Source organism: Bos grunniens, chromosome 11 (assembly GCF_055505025.1).
Source record: "Bos grunniens cultivar Pamir isolate PY7600 chromosome 11, Bosgru_T2T1.0, whole genome shotgun sequence".
NCBI classification, from domain to species: Eukaryota; Metazoa; Chordata; class Mammalia; order Artiodactyla; family Bovidae; genus Bos; species Bos grunniens.
In genome coordinates, this window is record NC_141175.1 from 59,534,891 (window position 1) to 59,554,970 (window position 20,080).

A 20,080-nucleotide genomic window follows, 5' to 3' on the forward strand; every position below is an offset into this window, starting at 1 on the left:
TCCCTCCCAGCATCAGAGTCTTTTCCAATGAGTCAACTCTTCACATGAGGTGGCCAAAGTACTGGAGTTTCAGCTTTAGCATCATTCCTTCCAAAGAAATCCCAGGGCTGATCTCCTTCAGAATGGACTCGTTGGATCTCCTTGCAATCCCAGGGACTCTCAAGAGTCTTCTCCAACACTACAGTTCAAAAGCATCAACTCTTCAGCGCTCAGCCTTCTTCACAGTCCAACTCTCACATCCATACATGACCACAGGAAAAACCATAGCCTTGACTAGACGAACCTTTGTTGGCAAAGTAATGGCTCTGCTTTTTAATATGCTGTGGTCATAACTTTCCTTCCAAGGAGTAAGTGTCTTTTAATTTCATGGCTGCAGTCACCATCTGTAGTGATTTTGGAGCCCCCCAAAATAAAGTCTGACACTGTTTCCACTGTTGAGAAACATAAAACAAAATTATCTATTTCACACTGCACAAGTTGTGCTAGTCTGTGTTTTTTGAGGTTTGTTTCATCTAAGTTGTTAAATTTATGTGTATAGAAAATAGAGGTGTAGCATTTCCTTATTATCTTTTTTGAGGGGGCCGCACAGCATAGCATTTGGAATCTTAGTTCCCTGACCAGGGATTGAACCCATGTCACCTGCAGCAGAAGCTCAGAGTCTTAACTTCTGGACCACCGGGGAAGTCCTCTTATTATCTTTTAATGTCTGCAGAGTCTTTAGTGATATCCAGTTTCGTTCCTGATATTGTAATTAGTGTCTTCTTTTATTCCTTGTCAATCTTATTGGAGGTTTGTTAATGTTCCTCTATGATTTTCTCTACTGTTTTCCTATTTTCAATTTTATTCATACCTGCTTTTGTATTTATTATTTTCTTCTTCCTGCTTGTTTTCAGTTTATCTTGCACTCCTTTTCCTGGTTTCTTGAGGTGAGACCTTTTTTTAACCCTGTATCATTTAGAAGTGTGTTGTTTAGTTTCTGAGTCTTTGGAGATTTCCTGTTATCTTACTGTTATTCATTTTTAGTTTAATTCCACTGTGTTTGGATAGCATACTAGGTATGATTTCAATTCTTTTAAATTTATTGAGAATTATTTTATGGTCCAGGATATGATCTATCTTGATATTTCATGGACATTTCATAAGAATGCATATTTTGCTATTATTGGGTTCAGTTCAGTTTAGTTCAGTCACTCAGTTGTGTCCGACTCTTTGCGACCCCATGAATTGCAGCAGGTTGGGTATCTGTAAATGTTGATCAGATTCTGCTAGTTGTCAGTGGTGTTAAGCTCTTTCATATCTTTGCTTACTTTCTATCTAGTTGTTTTACTAACTATTGAAAGAAGGTTGCTGAAGTCTCTAGCTATTGATGTGAATTTGTCTATTTCTTCTAGTTCTATCAGTTTTTGTTTCACATAATTTGTAACTGTTGTCTGGTGCACACTTATTTTGGACTGCTGTGTCTTCTTGGCGGATTGATCTTGTTATTATGATATAATGCCCATCTCTACCTCCAGCAGTTTTCTTTGCTCTGAAGTCATCTTTATATAATATTAATATAGCTACTCCTACTTTCTTTCAATTAATATTTGTATGATATGTCTTTTAAAATACTTTTATATTCAGCCTGTCTATACGATTATATTTGAAATGAGCTTATTGTAGATATCATATAAGTTAGGTCCTGGTTTTTAATCCACTTTGCCAATCTTGTCTTTTAACTGGTATATTTAGACCATTTATATTTAATGTAACTAATGATATGTCTTCTCCAACAGAGAAGACATATCATTAGTGTTGGAGAAGACTCTCGAGAGTCCCTTGGACTGCAAGGAGATCCAACCAGTCCATTCTGAAGGAGATCAGCCCTGGGATTTCTTTGGAAGGAATGATGCTAAAGCTGAAACTCCAGTACTTTGGCCACCTCATGCGAAGAGTTGACTCATTGGAAAAGACTCTGATGCTGGGAGGGATTGGGGGCAAGAGGAGAAGGGGACGACAGAGGATGAGATGGCTGGATGGCATCACCGACTCGATGGATGTGAGTTTGAGTGAACTCTGGGAGTTGGTGATGGACAGGGAGGCCTGGGGTGCTGGAATTCATGGGGTTGCAAAGAGTTGGACACGACTGAGTGACTGAACTGAACTGAATGATATGTCAGAGCTTAAGTTTGCCATTTTATGTTTTGCTTTCTGTGTCTTTGTTTTCTATTTCTCTAGTTTTTTTTTCCAGCCATACTGTGGATTACTTGAACACTTTTAAAGAATTCCATTTTGACTTATCTATGGTGTTTTCCCCCAGCTTTATTGAAATATAACTGACATATATAACATTGTGCAATTTAAGAGATACAACATACTGATTTGATACATTTATATATTGCAAAATTATTACCACTGCTATGTTTTTAAAATTAATTATTTTAATTATTTGTGTTTAAGATTTTGGCAAAATATACACTAACATAAAGCTTACCATATTTAATCATTTTAAGTATGCAATTCAATACATTTACCATGTTATATAGCCATCATCTCTATCCATTTGAGAACTTTTTCGTCATTTCAAACAGAAACTCTGTACCCCTTAAACAATAACTCTTCCTTTTCCCCTTATCAATAGTATTTTTGATTTTACTCTTTGTATATATTTTTTAGTCATCACTCTAGGTATTACATTATACATACCTATTAAATTCTTATTTGTGGTTTAGTTCTAACATGTGTCCAACTCTTTTTGTGACCCCATGGATGGCAGTCCACTAGGCTCCTCTGTCCATGAGATTTTCCAGGCAAGAATACTAGATTGAATTGCCATTTCCTTCTCCATATCACAGTTTACTTGCATCACTTTATCAATTCAACTTAAGCATAGAAACCTTATCTCCCTTTATGTCTTTGTCCTCCCTGTTAACATGATTGTCTTAAATATTTACTCTACCGACATTTAGAACCACATCAAACAGTGTTATAATTTTTGCTTTCAGTGCCAATTTAGAAATTTAGAAAACTCAAGAGAAGGGAAGTCTATTGCACATACCAACATTTTTGCGTATTTGTTCTTTCTTCCTTACGTTCCAATATCATTTTTGGTATGTCTGTGGGTGATTTTCAATGGACATAGAATGCTGGGTTGACAACCCTGTCCTTTTAGTACTTGAAAAATGTGCCACTTCCTTCTGACCTTCATGGTTCAGATGAGAAATCTGCTGCAATTTGTATTGGTTTTTCTCTCTACAAAATGGTGTCATTTCTCTTTGGCTGTTTTCAAGATATTTTCTTTATTTTTCAGAAGTTTAATTATCATATGTCTTGAAGTGGAATTCTTTGGGTTTATCATACAGGCTTTGGTATTTGTTCAACATCTTGAAATTATAGGTTTATATCTTTGCCAAATTAGGGAAGTTTTCAGCTATTATTTCTTTGAATATATTTTCAGTCTTGCTCTCATTCTTCTTTCCTTCTGTGATTACAATGATATGATTGTTACTTAAAAAATAATATCCCACAGTCCCTGAGGCTCTGTTCATTTTTATTCCAGACTATTTTCTGTTGTTTAGATTCAATAAGTTCTATTGGTCTGTTCCTCAAGTTCACTGATTCTAACCTCTGTTATCTTCACTATTTTTGAGCCCAAACAGCAAGTTTTTAATTTTACTTACGTATTTTTCGTTCTATAATTTGTTTCATTCTTTTAATAGTCTCTATATCTTTGCTGAATTGTTTTTGTTTCAAGAAACTTTGTCAGTGATTGCTGAAGTATTTTTATGATAGCTTTAATATATCAATAACCTCAGATATGCAGATGACACCACCCTTATGGCAGAAAGTGAAGAAATACTAAAAAGCCTCTTGATGAAAGTGAAAGAGGAGAGTGAAAATGTTGGCTTAAAGCTCAACATTCAGAAAACTAAGATCATGGCATCTGGTCCCATCACTTCATGGGAAATAGATGGGGAAACAGTGTCAGACTTTATTTTTTGGGCTCCAAAATCACTGCAGATGGTGACTGCAGCCATGAAATTAAAAGACACTTACTCCTTGGAAGAAAAGTTATGACCAACCTAGATAGCATATTGAGAAGCAGAGACATTACTTTGCCAACAAAGGTCCATCTAGTCAAGGCTATGGTTTTTCCAGTGGTCATGTATGGATGTGAGAGTTGGACTGTGAAGAAAGCTGAGTGCCAAAGAATTGATGCTTTTGAGCTGTGGTGTTGGAGAAGACTCTTGAGAGTTTCTTGGACTGCAAGGAGATCCAACCGGTCCATTCTAAAGGAGATCAATTCTGGTGTTCTTTGGAAGGAATGATGCTAAAGCTGAAACTCCAGTACTTTGGCCACCTCGTGCGAAGAGTTGAAGTGAAGTGGAAGTGAAGTCGCTCAGTCGTGTCCGACTCTTTGCGACCCCATAGACTGTAGCCTACCAGGCTCCTCCGTCCATAGGATTTTCCAAGCGAGAGTACTGGAGTGGGTTGCCATTTACTTTTCCTGACCCAGGGATCGAACCTGGGTCTCCTGTGTTGTACGCAGACGCTTTACCGTCTGAGCCACCAGGGAAGCCTCATTGGGAAAGACTCTGATGCTGGGAGGGATTGGGGGCAGGGGGAAAACGGGACGACAGAGGATGAGATGGGTGGATGGCATTACTGACTCGATGGACGGGAGTCTGAGTGAACTCCGGGAGTTGGTGATGGACAGGGAGGCCCGGGGTGCTGCAATTCATGGGGTTGCAAAGAGTCGACACGACTGAGCGACCGAACTGAACTGAATGTAATTATCATGGGCTTATACAGGTGGCGCTAGTGATAGAGAACCTGCCTGCCAATACAGGAGATGTAACACATGCAGGTTTGATATCTGGGTTGGGAAGACCCTTTGGAGAAGGAAATGGCAAGCCACTCCAGTATTCTTGACTGGAGACTCCTATGGACAGAGGAACCTGGCAGGACAGGATTGCAAAGAGTCGGACATGACAGAAGCAACTCAGCGCTAATGTAATTATCAGATAATTCCAACATTTGATTCATTTCGTTGGCATCTATTGATTGTCTTTTCTCATTCATATTGTGATTTTTCTAGTTGTTGGATGAGTAATTAAAAAAAAATCACATCATGGACATTCTGGATAGTATATTTACAATGCTCTGGGTTACATTTAATCTTCTTTTGCCTTTAGAGCAGGCAGTCCCCTATTGAGATTTAACACATGGGCTGCTGGGTATGTATGTTTAGCTTCCAAGCCCTGCCAACACACTTTGGCAAAAGTGGAGCCCGGACTCATACTGCCTTGTTGCAAAGAGGTGGGGTGGAAGTTCAGCACTCCCCTTGCTCCCAGTGGAAGGGTGGGGGGTAACAACTCCCAGTGTCGTGTTGCCTCTTAACCAGGGGTATAAACTCAGCTCCCTGCTCAATCTGTTGGTACCACCTGCTGGGGGAACTGGAGCACCACCTGCTTTTGCCAGGCAGGAGATGGAAGGTCAGCTCCCTACTCTGCCTTGCCAAAACCATCCTGCAGAGGAACTGGAGCGCTGCCTCCAGGTCCATGGATTAAGGGGGGTTGAGTGGAAAATCATGTCCCTGCTCAGTTCTGCTGATACCATGCTAGGGGGAGAGGATGCAGTTTTTTGTGTTTGGCTGGAATAGGATGGATATTGCCAACAAAGTTTTCAGTGTTAGGCCATCCCTTTTCCCATGCTTTGGTTAGGAAAAATAGGCTTTCTTGGAGCCTTTATTGTGTGTGCCTGTTTGTGGTGCTGAGTGGGAGTCTTTTGCAGTACCCCATCTGAGATATGGGGGGCTTCCCTGATGGCTCAGTGGTAAGAACTCACCTGCCTATGGAAGAGATGCAGGTTTGATTCCTGGGTGAGGAAGATCCCCTGGAGAAGCGAATGGCAACCTACTCCAGTATTCTTGCATGGAAAAATCCCATGGACAGAGGAGCCTGACAGGCTACAGTCCATGGGGTTGCAGAAGAGTCAGACACGACTTGGCAACTAAACAACAATGACAACAACTGAGATATTGGAGAAAACCTGTGAATTAACCACCAGGTCATCTTTCAAGTCCTAAGATCCCTATACTGCCCAACTTCTTTCTACCTTTCAAAATATTCCTGTTTTTCTTCTGTGCTACATCCAGGGTTGTTTTTTTTTTTTTTTTTAGAAACAACCTGGAGGAATGGGATTAGTTTGTGTTTGTGGAACTGGAAGTCTCAAAAGGCCATGTCTTAAGCTCTTGCTTAGTTTACTGTCTGGAGTTTCCCCCAGGTTGTCAAAAGTCATGAATCTTATACGTCAGCAATTTACAACCTAGACTCTGCCCTGAATAGATGCGGTAGGAAAAGGCAACCCACTCCAGTATTCTTGCCTGGAAAATTCCATGCAGAGAGGAGCCTGGTGGGCTACAGTCCATGGAGTGGCAAAGAGTCGGACATTGCTGAGCATGCATGCACACAAGATACATAAACAGATGCATCAAATACATACGTAAGAGGAAATAACAGCACCCTGGATTTTTATAGGGCTTCATGGTTTATGAAGAACTTTCTGTGAATCTATTCATATGTATTCTTATACATTTGCTAATTACATGTATACATTTACCATACAAAACACATTTAAATTACTTTAGAAATAAATATATATAACTCAGTGATGTTGCAAGGTGGGTGGAGTAGAAATTGTTATTTAAAAAAAATAAGACTGTTGGGTTAAGATTGTTGCCAACGGTGTAAAAGCTGGCAAGTAGCAGTGTTACAATTTCTGTGAATTTTAGCCCTAGACTCCTATTACCTAACCACATTACTTAGAGTAAATGATCCTTTGTGTTATTAGGAACCACATGCCTAACAAGTAATTATGGAGCATAATTTTGCTTTTCGGAGGTAGAGGGCTAATGGGTTTTGGAGTCAGATTTAAATTCAAATTCCAGCTCCACTGTGTATTAGCTGTCTGATCTTGCAGAAATCCCTCTCTGCTTCAGTTTATTCCTCTGTAAAATACAGATAAAATAATATTTACTTCCAAAGTTGCTTCTGATAATCACATATTTAAAGCAAAGTGCCTGGCATACTGTAAGCACTCGATAAATGGTAGGTATTATTATTACTGGAGTAAATAAACAAAGCCAAAGGGGGGAAAAATACCCATTACACTTTTGCAATGAGGAAGTAGTGATTCAGCATCAAAATTTTCAAAAGCAGGGAGGGGGAATTCCCTGGTGGTCCAGGGGTTAGGACCCCAGCTTCCACTGCAGGGTGCACGGGATTGATACCTGGTCTGGGAAGGAAGACCCCACAAGCCACAGGGTGTGCCCCCCACCCCAGAAAAAGAGCAAGGAAGGTGTATCTATGTATTTCCTGCTTGGTTGGGTAGTGCCTCACATGTTGTCTAATAAACACTGGCGTCTCTGTAACTTTAGAACTGGAAGGGACTTAAAGGTCATCTATTTCAAGCTTCTTATTTTATAAACAAGGAAACTGAGGCCGGGCGGGGTTGAGTGAATTACTTCAGAATTACAGTGCTATCACCCTTCCTGCTATACCTGTAAACCACACAAAAGACTGAGCAGCAAACAAAGTATAGAAAGACACCCAGATTCCAGAAAGAAAATGATCAGATCAATAAAACCTGTGGGACCAGGTCCAAAAGGTATAAAGACCCCTACAGGGCGTAATATATGAGGGCAGTGCCTGCGTATCATCCTCACAGAGATCTTTAAGGGATGTCTAAACTAGAAGGTGGGCTTCCCTGGCAGTTCAGTGGTAAAGAATCTACCTGCCAATGTAGGAGACTCAGGTTCGATTCCTGGGTTGGGCAGATTCCCAGAAGGAAATGGCAACCCACTCCAGTATTCTTGCCTGGGAAATCCTATGGATAGAGGAGCCTGTCGGGTTACAGTCCATGAGGTCACAAAGGAGTCAGACACGACTCTGAGACTAAACAACAACAAAACCAGAAGGCAGCCAATGGAGAAGTGCCCCGGCCTCCAGAAGGGGTGAAGACCACATTGGGGATGGCTTTGCTGTTGAGAGGCTGTCTTAAACAATCTTTAGTGGTGCTGAAAGAGGGTGGTAGTGCATACAGAAGAAGAGGCATTATTGTTAACACTGCCTATCAGTAGGTCATAATGGCAGGCAAGGTATAATCCAGCCAGCCAGCAAACAGGCATGTAAGGGGCAATATGCCCCAAACCACACAGGAGATATAAAAGAACTGAAAAACATTCTGATCAATACTTTTGCTGGTAGTTATGCTTTTACCCATTTCTTAAATTAGTCTTAGCAGCAATTTCCAGAAATGTCTCATGTGGAGATTTCTTTTTTTTTTTTTTATGGCTTGGGAATGATGAAAATTGATTTTTAAATAAATGATGAAAAGGAGTGTTATTTTCAAAATTTGATATTTCATAATAACACATTTTTTCAATTTAACCTTACTTTTTTGTATTGGCTGTCAGCTAGAACAGTCAGGAAATTAGCAAGGTCTCTTTCACAAAGTTGTTTTTTTTTTTTTTTTTACAATTATAAACATAGTCTTTCTTACTCATATCTGAAAGTGCATTTTGCATAAAAAGCGTATTTTAAAAGTTTTCTTTATAGATTCTCAAATTTGAAAGATGAAATTTTTACTTTTTCTGTCTTGTGTCTGTCTACTTTCAAGCATCTAAGAGCAAGTTAAGATGAAAAAAAATATGTATGAGGTATACTGAATAAGGGTGAATGCTAAGCTATAGTTATGTATAACAGTTACTAAACATTTTGAAAAGATGTCACAAGCAGTTCTGAAAACTTTTTGTTAGAGAAATATGTGTGCTTAGTCACTCAGTCGTGTCCGAATCTTTGTGACTCCTTGGACTGTAGCCCACCAGGTTCCTCTGTCTGTGGGATCTCCAGGCAAGAATACTGGAGTGGATAGCCATTCCTTTCTCCAGGGGATCTTCCCGACCCAGGGATTGAACCCAGGTCTCCTGCATTGCAGACGGAGTCTTTACTGTCTGAGCCACCAGGGAAGCCCCAGAGAAATGTTGAAGACAATAAAAACAGTCTACAAAATAATTCTAAATAATGAGAAACATCCTTCACCTATGGGCCTATCTGTATATGCAAGAAAAAGTCTGGAAATTCATCCCAAGTGTTAAATCTAATTTTTTTTTTTTCTGGGTTTTGGGATTTCACTGGATGATTATTTCTGTTAACCTATTTGTATTTTCTAATTTTCTAACAAAGAAGATGTATTTTGGTCATAAAACAAAAGGATTTTTTTTTTCCTTTCTTTGGATTGTTTTCTTAAATGTTACAGAGAGTGGAATTTGGGGTGGAGGGGAGGATCAATGCAAAGTCTAGAATGATTGCAAATGAAACAGTCTCTAGCTTGAACAAATTATGGGGGCAGGAGCTCAGTTGATGCTGGATGGGGTTTTTGTTTGTTGGTTGGTGTTTGTGTGTGAGTGAATTATTTTTTGCTGTGTGGTAAAAATGTAGTCATAGAAAAATAATTTGCAGTTGTTCTGAAAATGGAATTTTTCTGCTGTTACTTCTAGAGACTTTTCTCTGAGAAATCAAGGTTTAGGCTGAAAGGAATTATGCACTAGGTAGGAAGGACCAATACAAAGGAAAAAGGTAACAAAGATCTCTGCCCTTACAAGTACTATTTTTCTTTCCTTGGTTAAATTTGCAGTCTCTTCTCTTGTTGGGCTTCCCAGGTGGCACTAGTGGTAAAGAACCTACCTGCTAATGCAGGAGTTTGATCCCTGGGTCAGGAAGATGCCCTGGAGGAGGAGAGCAAGGCAACCCACTCCAGTATTCTTGCCTGGAGAATCCCATGAACAGAGAAGCCTGGTGGGCTACATAGGGTCACAGGTCAGAGAGGACTGAAGCAACTTAGCACGCACACACTCCTCTTGTTTATCTTCTTTCCTTTAAGAAGTACCTAGGGCACTTTTTCTGTGCTGATCAAATTATGGGAGAGAAAAGAAAACTCATCTATGACCTAGGAGCTAACAATCTATTTAGAAAACAAGGTACATTTTGGAAAAGTTAACTAAAAATATGGGAGCAGTATGCACTTAAGCATTAAATGGCTTAACAGAGAAGTCCTCCAGCAGTTAAAGGAGCGGCTGGTAACCCTTAGGGTCATGGTCTAGATCAGAACTGGTCAACTGAACTTTCTACAGTAAAAAAAAATGTTCTGTGCTGATTAACACAGTAGCCACTAGCCTCTGTAGTTACTGTGCAGCTGAAATGTGGCTGGTACAACTGAAAAAATGAATTTTAAAAATTTAATTTAAATAGCTACATAGGGGGACTTCCCTGGTGATCCAGGGCTAAGACTCTGCATTCCCAATTCAGGGAGCCCGGGTTCGACCCCTGGTCAGGGACCTAGATTCTGCACGCCACAATGAAGACTGAAGATCTGGCATGCCACAACTAAGACCGGGTACAGACAAATACATAAATAAATATGTAAAAATATAGCTACCTATGGCTGATGATTACCATATTAAGGAGTGGCAGACCAAGATCTAGAAGGTATCAGTAGCGAAAGATAGTAATAGTAATAGGATTTGTCTTATTACTTGAAGAAAGAGAAGGATTTGAGTGGCTGAGGATAAAGAAAAGCATTCTAGGAGAAGAAAAAGCATGACAAAGCTGTGCTTAATTCACCCTCAAAGTATGAAAGTGCCCAGTGGTTGGATGGGGGATTGTGATACTCTGCTATGCTGGGCAGACCACACAGCTAAGAATCAGGATTTGAAGCTGCAGGTAATGGGAAGTCTTGATTATTTCTCATTAGTGGATAATAATAGCTCTTACCATATACCCAGAATTATATTGAGTGCCTTACATGGATTGTCTGATTTAATTCTTATAACAACTTTTTCAGGAGAATGAAGATTATTATTATTTTTTTGAAGATTCATTTGATGGCACTGTAGAAGTAAGAGAAGCAATTATAATCTTGGAAGGATGACAAAAGTACTTATGAAGGGACTTCACTGGTGGTCCTGTGGTTAAGAATCTGCCTGCCAATTCAAGGGACATGGGTTCGATCCCTGGTCCATGAACTAACATCCCACCTGCCATGGGGCTACGAAGCTCATGAGCCACAGCTACTGAAGTCCACACACCCTAGAGTCTGATTTCCACAACAAGAGATGCAACCTCAATGAGAAGCCCATGCACCACAACTATAAAGTCTGCCTGTAGCAACAAAGACCCAGCACAGCAAAAAAAAAAAAAAGTACTAATGAAGGTGAGGCTCAGATGGTTAAGAATCTGCCTGCAATGCAGGAGACCTGGGTTCAATCTTTGGGTCAGGAAGATCTCCTGAAGAAGGGAATGGCCACCCACTCAGGTTTTCCTGAGGTTCCCTGGTGACTCAGACAGTAAAGAATCTGCCCGCAATGCAGGAGACCTGCGTTTGATCCCTCGGTTGGGAAGATCCCCTGGAGGAGGGCATGGCAACCCACTCCAGTATTCTTGCCTAAAGAATCTCCATGGACAGAGGAGCCTCATGTGCTATAGTCCATGGAGTCACAAAGAGTCAGACATGATTGAGCGACCAAGCACAATGAAGGTGAAGGAAGCAGAAACTGAAAAGCCTCATTTAAGACATTAGGAAGTTAGACTCAATACAGAACATGCAGAGAAAATGTGGAGGGTGAATGGAAAAGGGAGTGAGACAATCTGTATCCCTAGGCAAACTGATGAGGACATGTGGAAAGCACCAATAATTCTAGGGTGACTGAAGGCAGGTTACTTAGTGAAGGAATCTTGAGAAGGATATAGGTGGCAATGGAAACAGGTCAATGGAGCCAAGGAATCTGATGGAGGAAAGGTTTTCAAGAACCCTAGAGGTAATTAAGGGCTTCCCAGGTGGTGCAGTGTAAAGTATCTGCCTGCCAATGCAGGAGATGCAAGAGACATGGACTCAATCTTTGGTCAGGAAGATCCTGGGGGAGGTAATGGCAACCTACTTTAGTATTCTTGCCTGGGAAATCCCCATGGACAGAAGTGGGTTGTAGTGGGTTGTAGTCCATGGGGCTGCAAGGAGTTGGACACGACTGGACAATTGGGCACACACACTCACATACACACACACAGAGGTAAGTTAAAGATGAAGATGGTAAGGTGGCATAGAAACATGCGAAAGTTAAGGTAATGCTGTCAAGAGGAGGAGAGTCAGTTTTGGAAGGGAAATACGGATTCTCTTTTTGACATGTTCATTGGAGGTAACGAGTTCTCTGGATGATGATGTCTTGCTAGTTGGGGGGAATGTGAAGCTAGTTTATGAGAACAGATCAGGACAATTTTAATTTTAATGTGCTCTCACAGGACAGCAGGTAGAGAGAAAACAAGGCTGAGAATAGAACCTGGGGCAAACGCCCATCCATATAGGTGACTGAATGAGAAAGAAGAGCCAGTAAGAGAGAAGGGGTGACTGAACCATACCATGGCAATGCCCTGGAGGCCAAGGAAGGAATTTAAAAGTGATGGTGATTCGTAATTTTCATGTGTTGCAGTGAGATCAAGGGAAACAAGAGTGAGAAAGGGTGACTGAGCTTATCAAGGTGATCCTTGGAGAAACAGGAGGAACACATGTAGAGGATTTGTTTGGGCAGTTTGGCCTTCAAAGAACTGAGGATAAGGCAAACCGATTGAGAAGGGTTAAATGAAGGTTCCCCCTACATGACCAGGTCAGGGACAGCTTAGGAAGGGAAAAGGGCCTCTTCTTCCTTCTGGTACTTGACAACAGTTCACCAAATGGATGGTATCAATAGACACATTTTGAGGAGAGGATTCTCAGGGAAGCAGGACTCAGGGTCACCTGCCAAGAAAGAAAGGAGAATGGGCAAGGGAGGGAAGAGAAAGGAGGTATGTAACAGCCACAGTTGGGGCTGCCCTTGAGAATCACCAAGAAATAAAGGACTGGGTGCAAGATCAACATGATTCCCTGACTAAACTGCCATCTCAGATTTATTCCTGGGAACTGACATCAATAGTAACAAACACCACCACCATTCATCATGTGGTTATCATGTGCTGCTTTCTGGGTGTTTTCATAAGTTATCTCACTTAACTTTCCTAACAATGGAGTTGAGTATTATTAATCCTAATTACTTACGAATTGTAAAAAAAGGAATTGAGGCTCAATGAGATTTTAACTAAATTAAAAAAAGAAGAAGATAGCATACCATGTCTCCAGGCACTTACTGCACAGAAAACACAGGCAAGGGGGCTGCCTTATTGGAAATCTATTGAAGAGCTACAGACAGAAAAGTAAACGAATAAAACTAGGAAAAGGTCTTTTTTATTTCATTACGCATTCTTTACTTGAGAATCGATGGGATATAAATTATTCCCCAACATCAGTACTAAAAATAAAAGCACGCCGTGAGCATGTTTTCCCTTCTACAACTGGAACAATTCCGGAAATCCAGTATTTATTAGTTGCTTGTCTGAGTTAAGTTTCCAACTCTCAGAGTTTAATTTTCAGATTAAAGAAATCATTGTCACCTAATCTTCGGAATAACATTTTAAGTTGTTAAAATGATAATATCCTAAATAAAAATGAAAAAGAATAAGCCATTGAATACGAATAAAGGCTCACCTATGTAAAAAAAAAATTGAATCAAATCATTTCAGATTTTAATAATGGTGCGCAAAGAATAAAACTGATGATACAATTGATATTATAATAAATGACATAGCAATGGAGGAGGGAGTGTGGTCTGGGGAGGACCATCAGTGGGACAAGGGAGCTAATTTTACGATGAGAAAGTAGAAGAGTTTTCCAGGCCAAAGAAAATACAAGTACGAGGCAAGCAGCAGCTTGGCTCCTCCTCAGCTGCAGCTCAGTGAGCGATTAGGTATAGACCAAGGTTGGAGGCACCATCGCCAAGTCAGGGAAGGATTTACGCAAAGGGGTTAACTCCAAACTATTCAATGGAATAAGGCGACGAAGAGGCAGGGGCCAGACTGCCCCAATCTCCGACTCGAGTTTCCTGTCCGCGAAGCTGCCCGTCTTACACGCAGGGTGAAGCAACCGGTCAGGAGAGGCTCCAGGCCCAGGGGCCAAAGGGCCGAGGCCTGCGGAGGTGGGTAGAGGGGTGAGGCGTGTGACCTCTAGTGTCGCAAGAGTCGAGGGAGCACCGCAGGCTGCGCCGGGCCACTAAGCACCCCCTTCTGCCCCACAACCACCCCCGCCTTTCATTCTCTATTGAGACCCTCGCCCGTAGCACCTCCCACCCCGTCCGGCCCAGCTGGATTTCCCCCCTCGGGGCGGCGAATCCGTCTTCCAAAACTTCGGAACGACCGTACCCCCTTGAGTGATGGAGAGATGAAATAATACAAGGCTAGGGCGAAGTCCTACAGGAAACAGACCTCTTTATTTCTGCCTTGTTTTCCCTCATGGCTTCACCCAAAACGCCTAGCTTCCCGGGATGCTCTCCAAGTCACCCCCTCCAACAACGAGTCTATTGGTTTTGCCCTTAGTCCCGGATTGGCTGAAGGGTTACGCCTCGGCCCGGGACTGGAGGACGTTGGGTCCTTACGTATTCCCGGCGCCCATTGGTTCGTTTTCCCCGTTTCTGGGTGGAGTTGCTAGGGCAGGTTTCCACCCACTTGTTTACGGAGCGCGTAGTTGTAGCGCTCTCGGAGCTCTGGGGCTGTCTCTAAAGTTCTCAATTTAGCTCTTTGGACCAATTGGGCGCTGGCTCCACCCTCTCCCGCTCCCTCGCACGCTTCCCGCGTGGTACGGCCCATATCTTTAGAGCGGCGGCGCGAGCGGCTGTGTTCCTCCGCCCGCGCTCGCCTGGCTGACCCCCCTCGACGGTGCGCTTGGTACAGCCCGCGCCGCCTCCTCTAGCTGGGGTGGTTGCCCCCCTCGGGTCGGCGGCGCTTGGTGCCGCCCGGGAGAACCAGGTCATCGGTCGGTTCCCGTGAAAACAAAAACAATCGGCGGCGCCGCGGCGGGCAGCCGAACGCGGCGAGCGGGGAAGCAGGGGCGCGGGGCCGGGTCTGACCAGCGAGCGAGAGCAGCGGCTACGCGCCGGGGTCGGGGCCGGGGCGCCATGGGGCAGGCGGGCGCGGGCTTCGCGAGGCTCCCCTGGCGCCAGGGCTAGCTCCTCCGCCGCTTCGGCCTCTCGCGCCGCCCGCCTGGGGGACGAGGAGCAGGACGCGGCCTCGGCCGGGCCCGGGCCGAACGGCTGCGGACACTCGCGAGCCGAGGAGCAGAACACCGCCACCGCCGCCTCCGGGATGGATCAGTGCGTGACGGTGGAGCGCGAGCTGGAGAAGGTGCTGCACAAGTTCTCGGGCTATGGGCAACTGTGCGAGCGCGGCCTGGAGGAGCTCATCGACTACACGGGTGGCCTCAAGCACGAGATCCTGCAGAGCCACGGTAAGGCGGCCCGGGTGGTCGCGCGGGACTGGGCCCACCCACCCCGAGCCCCTCGGGCCCAGGCGGGCCAGGAGGGTGTCTGCAGGCGGCCAGACCCGGCCTTCTCCGGGGCGCCGAGATCCCCAGGCCCCTGTGACTTTTCCTCCTCCTCTCCCCCCGAACTGTCTCGAACCTACCCCGATCTCGTTGTTAATTAAAAGTGAGCGGGAACCCATCCGGAAACTAATTCTGGAGCCACGGGTTCCATCCAGGTTTAAACCCGGGCGCGGGGCCGGCTCGTCGCACCTGCAAACTGCCTCCCTCCCGGGGTGGGCGCCCCTAGTTAATTGCCTTGGGCCCGAGGATCCGGGCGAAGAGAGGGTCAGTGCAGAGAGCCCCGTCCCTCCTCCTCCTCGCCCCAAACATTTAGCCAGGGACTGACTTTCCTCGTTTTTCTTCATTTTTTTAAAATTAGAAACTCGCATGTTATTCTTAGCTGTGGGTTAACAAACAGCCGCTGCTTCAACTCCATAATTTGACTCTCTGTAGAAGAAGCCTTTCTTTCAACTCCGCAGCGGCACTGATGTGATGCCTAAGAAACTAGCTAAATCAAACTGTTAAGCTCTCCCAGTTGCATTCTGCGATGAGACTGGAGGTAGCCTCCCCAGAAACACATTGTGGAGCAAGTTGTTAGTTACATGTGTTACCTGGTCAAGTTTTTACTTGTTTTCCTTTCAGAAAGCAGGTTTTCAATGGAAGGTGTTTCTTCTCTATTATTATAGCCCTAGGCCCTGGGGGAAGATACTTAGCTGCAGTTAACTTGTGGAAGCTGGGTGGGATTCTTTGGGTTTGAGTTCTTTAAATAACATGAAAAGTCTGGTATTCTTTAGGTTAAAATGTCTGTAGTGATGATTCCTTCTGAGCAAGAAGTAATGGACTTCATGGAATGCATTTGTTGAGTTTGGGGGCCCTGCTCAACTCAGAGGTTGAACAGAAATCTTTGATAAGGAAGGTTTGGTAGCTGGGGTCACGTGTGGACACTGGAGCAAGTGTGGTTGAGGACAGTGGCGCTGGCTGACTTCTTTCCGCCTCTCCTTCCTTCCTGTACATTTTCCTTTCCCAGACTGCTTTCAGTTGAGAGTTAGTGCTCATCCATGGTGCCTGTGTGCGTGGGTCAGTCGTGTTTGACTCTGCGCCTCCATGGACTGTAGACCACCAGTCGTCTTTGTCCATGCAATTTTCCAGGCAAGAGTAATGGAGTTGGTTGCCATTTCCTCCTCTAGGGGATCTTTCCGACGTAAGGATCGAACTTGCATCTTCTGCACTAGAAAGTGGATTCTTTACCACTGAGCCACCTGGGAAGCCCCATCCATGGTGAGGGAGTCTTATAACAGCATCTCATCCTGGACACGGCAGTCACTTGGGAACTCCAAGAAAGAAGCAAACCCAGTGACCATAGTGGGGTTAGGACTTGAAATAGGAACATGGAAAAATGAGCAGACCTAGATGGCTGCCTGCAAGGGGGAAGCAGATGTGGGGTAGGATGGGTCTCCTGGGAAGGCTCTGGTGAACTTGGTTTGGGACAAGTGAGAAACTGAAGGACTGATGAAGATAATCAAGGGCATCATGTTTCCTATTGGCTGAAGATGCATAGATGGAGTTTGGGAGCAAAGTAAGGTTTAAGATGGTGTCCTGGTGTCCTTCACAAAGGAGAGTGAAGGAGATCATTAGGTTGCACAGAGGAAAGACAGTAGGGTCTAACCACAGCCTTGAACTCCCTTTGAAGAGCGAAGGTCCTGCAGGTGCCAGCAGAAACAGAAAGGGCAGGCTTAGAGAGGTTGGTCAGCTGGTGTTTGGCTATTGGGACCAATAGTGACCCTCTTTGCAAGCAGTTTCATAGAATTGTTAAACTAGATGACTAGGAGTTAAGAAAAATAATACAGATTGAGGTGAGAGGGGCTGCTTAAGTAAGGGGGCTGAAGGTGTGCCCCATCTGCCCCTCATCTGGAGAGGCAATCTTTTTATATCGTTAAAGACTGAAAAGGGACTTCCCAGGTGGTGCAAGTGGCTTCTGCCTGCCAATGCAGAAGACAGAAGAGCTGCAAGTTAGATCCCCTTGCCAGGAAGATCCCCTGGAGGAGGGTATGGCAACCTACTCCAGTATTCTTGACTGGAGAATCCAAGGAGCTTGGTGGGCTACAGTCCATAGAGTCCCAAGGGTTGGACATGCTTCACATGCAAAGACTGAAAAAGGTAGGAGTAGGTGAAGGGTGTAGACGTGGAGAGGTGGAAGGAATGATTCCATTTTTAAGGAACAGGTTGAATATTGAGGGCTTGCAGAGCTTGAGAGAGAGAGAAGATAGAAACTATTACAAAATCCCTTTTTTCATGAGAGAGAGAGCATATTAATTGAAGGCAAATGTGATTTGAACTTCATTTTAGGGGATTTGGGGCCAATCACAGATGGATAAAATAATTTTGAGAACTTGCTAAAGCAGGAATGTGTTTTAGACCTCTTTGGGACTTTTCGAGGAACTTATGGTCAGAGGGGTATTAGCCACAGAGTTTGCCGTGTTGTTCAAACGGTCTGATGTGAATTGTGGTGTTCCTGCCTATTTTTTACCTTCTTATCTAACAGATTGCAGTTTTATATTGATAATCTCTTTGATTTTCTTTAATTCTTTAAGAATAGGATTAAGAGACTAAGGAATTCTCCAGGCAAGAATACTGGAGTGCATTGCCATGCCCTTCTCCAGAGGATCTTCTCAACCCAGGGATTGAACCCTGGTCTCCCACATTGCAGGCAGATTCTTTACTGTCTGAGCCACCAAGAAAGCCCCTAAGAGACTAAAGGCACCAATAAAACATGAAAGAAAAATAAATACCACAAGTACTAGGTCTAGTTTTCAAAATAAAATCTTCTTTCTTATGATGTTCTATTGTATGAAGACAACAGATACCATGTCTTGGTGTCTGGAAAATAGTATTTTTCAAAGCAGATGATTTCTAAAGTTCTCTGCAGACAATGTGGGTATTACATTGAGTCTTAAGTATACCCTTCTTAAAGCTATATGGACTGAAATCTGATTTTGGAACTCCATTTTCAAGTTTAAAGGAAGTTTTCAAAGCTCTGAATATGCCTATCTGGGAGAGTGATCTGGTGGTTTCTCATGACCTGATGGAGAGGCTCCAGTTGGCAGCCTCTATAATTAGGCTTATTATAATAAGCTCATTCTTTGGGTTCATTTGTGATGATATTCTTGTAAGAATGTGATATGAATAAAGTAGAATCATGGGGACTCTACAGATCCCCCAACATTGCATCATACTGTTGGTGAGTAACTGCCTGATTCAGTAGTGTTCTTTAGTGAGGGCCAGGGGGTCAGGTCAGTTTTTGAGGTTGAATTACATTTTCTTATGTTTAAATTTCTCTTTCCTAAAGTTGTGAGCAGACAGCTATACCATGTGAGGATGGTTAGGATGGCTTGTGGTAGAAACTGATGAACCATCAAAGAAAACCCATTGACAACCGTGGTCCACTCGCACCACCCTTGTTCCAGATCGTGACGTGAACTCTGCCCAGAAGGGGCTTGCCTGTTCTCCCCTAAGATCCTCTCATCTGCTCTAAATTGCCCCACATGGCATTTCCCTAACTCTGGGGGAAGAGGAGAGCATTTAGTGCATCATTTAGTGTATCCTCCTTTCAGTGAGAGTTTCCCTGTGAGCATGAAGTTTGCTGTAAGATTTAATACAGTCGATGCTGTTGGTGATTATTCTCACTCTGCCCTTGATCTCATTTGGATGATGCCCTGGTTCTTCTCAAACTTCTCTCACACATGCACACTCCTATTTTTCAGGTAGATTCACAGTTTCACTTCGGTAGATTTATCCTCATTCTGGGCAATAATTGTAAAGTCCTAGATTTGGTATGTTAGGTATGATCAACCTTATATTAAATATGTTAAAATACTTCACATACAGCTAAAGTCACCATTCACATCATTGGTAGGGGAACCACACTTTGGACAGCCCTTGATTAATAGATAAGTGGTATTAGATACATTTTGGTGATTTGCCTTGTGGGTATGTATTGTTAACTTTTGGGGGACGGCAAGTGTATTTGTATTTTGTTAATCAATAGCACTTCTGTAGTGGAAAGGAAAACATAAAAGAATCATAAATGATTTATTGTTAATATTCGAAATTCATGTTTGGTGATGGAAAATTAGGCTGGAACAACTGGGTAACTTTTATTACATGTATATAGTATACTTGAAAAAAAATTACAGTGTTTATAAGTGTAAAGGATGTACAGTATTTAATGAAATTGTTATTTTTGAGCTCTTATTAAAAGGAGTTCGAATATGGTTTCTGAAAGTGATTGTCAAGGAATTTTCTAAATTTAAAATTGTATTTCTTTTGAGTAGATAATACATTTAAATGGTATAAATTCAAGTGATAAAAAGGCTATCTAGTAAAAAAAAAAAAATCTCCCTTTCAGTCATTCTTATTCTCGGACCACCTAATTGTCCATTTTATAGCCAAAGATTTGGCTGTTTCTGGAAAAAATTTTAAGGTTCAGGGAAATGATATCAGTGTTTTATTTTTTCTCTAAGGCATTGGATGTGTAGTTCTGCATACGGTGATTTAGGCTTAGTATTATCACAATTTGCAAGTTGGTAGAGATTGTTTCATTTGTGGG

General features: G+C 42.9%; 1 protein-coding gene and 1 long non-coding RNA gene across 7 annotated transcripts in view; one reads left to right on the forward strand and one right to left on the reverse strand.

Moving 5' to 3' along the window:
• Nucleotides 1–13,624: 13,624 nt before the first annotated feature.
• Nucleotides 13,625–14,525, reverse strand: LOC147363154 (uncharacterized). Its single transcript, XR_015136804.1, has 2 exons — nucleotides 14,382–14,525; nucleotides 13,625–14,087 (listed from the first exon to the last, which is right to left on the reverse strand). It is a non-coding gene; the product is annotated as an uncharacterized LOC147363154 (long non-coding RNA).
• Nucleotides 14,526–14,760: 235 nt separating this feature from the next.
• Nucleotides 14,761–20,080, forward strand: part of RMND5A (required for meiotic nuclear division 5 homolog A) — a 60,635-nt gene continuing 55,315 nt past the window's right edge. For 2 of the 6 annotated variants that reach the window (XM_086326611.1, XM_086326612.1), the window contains exon 1: nucleotides 14,761–15,399. In XM_086326611.1, coding sequence (XP_086182737.1) covers nucleotides 15,258–15,399 — 142 coding nt within the window. In that variant the 5' untranslated portion in view covers nucleotides 14,761–15,257. The remainder of the gene's footprint in view (nucleotides 15,400–20,080) is intronic. The other 4 variants (XM_086326615.1, XM_086326616.1, XM_086326613.1 and 1 more) reach the window with 3 other exon arrangements.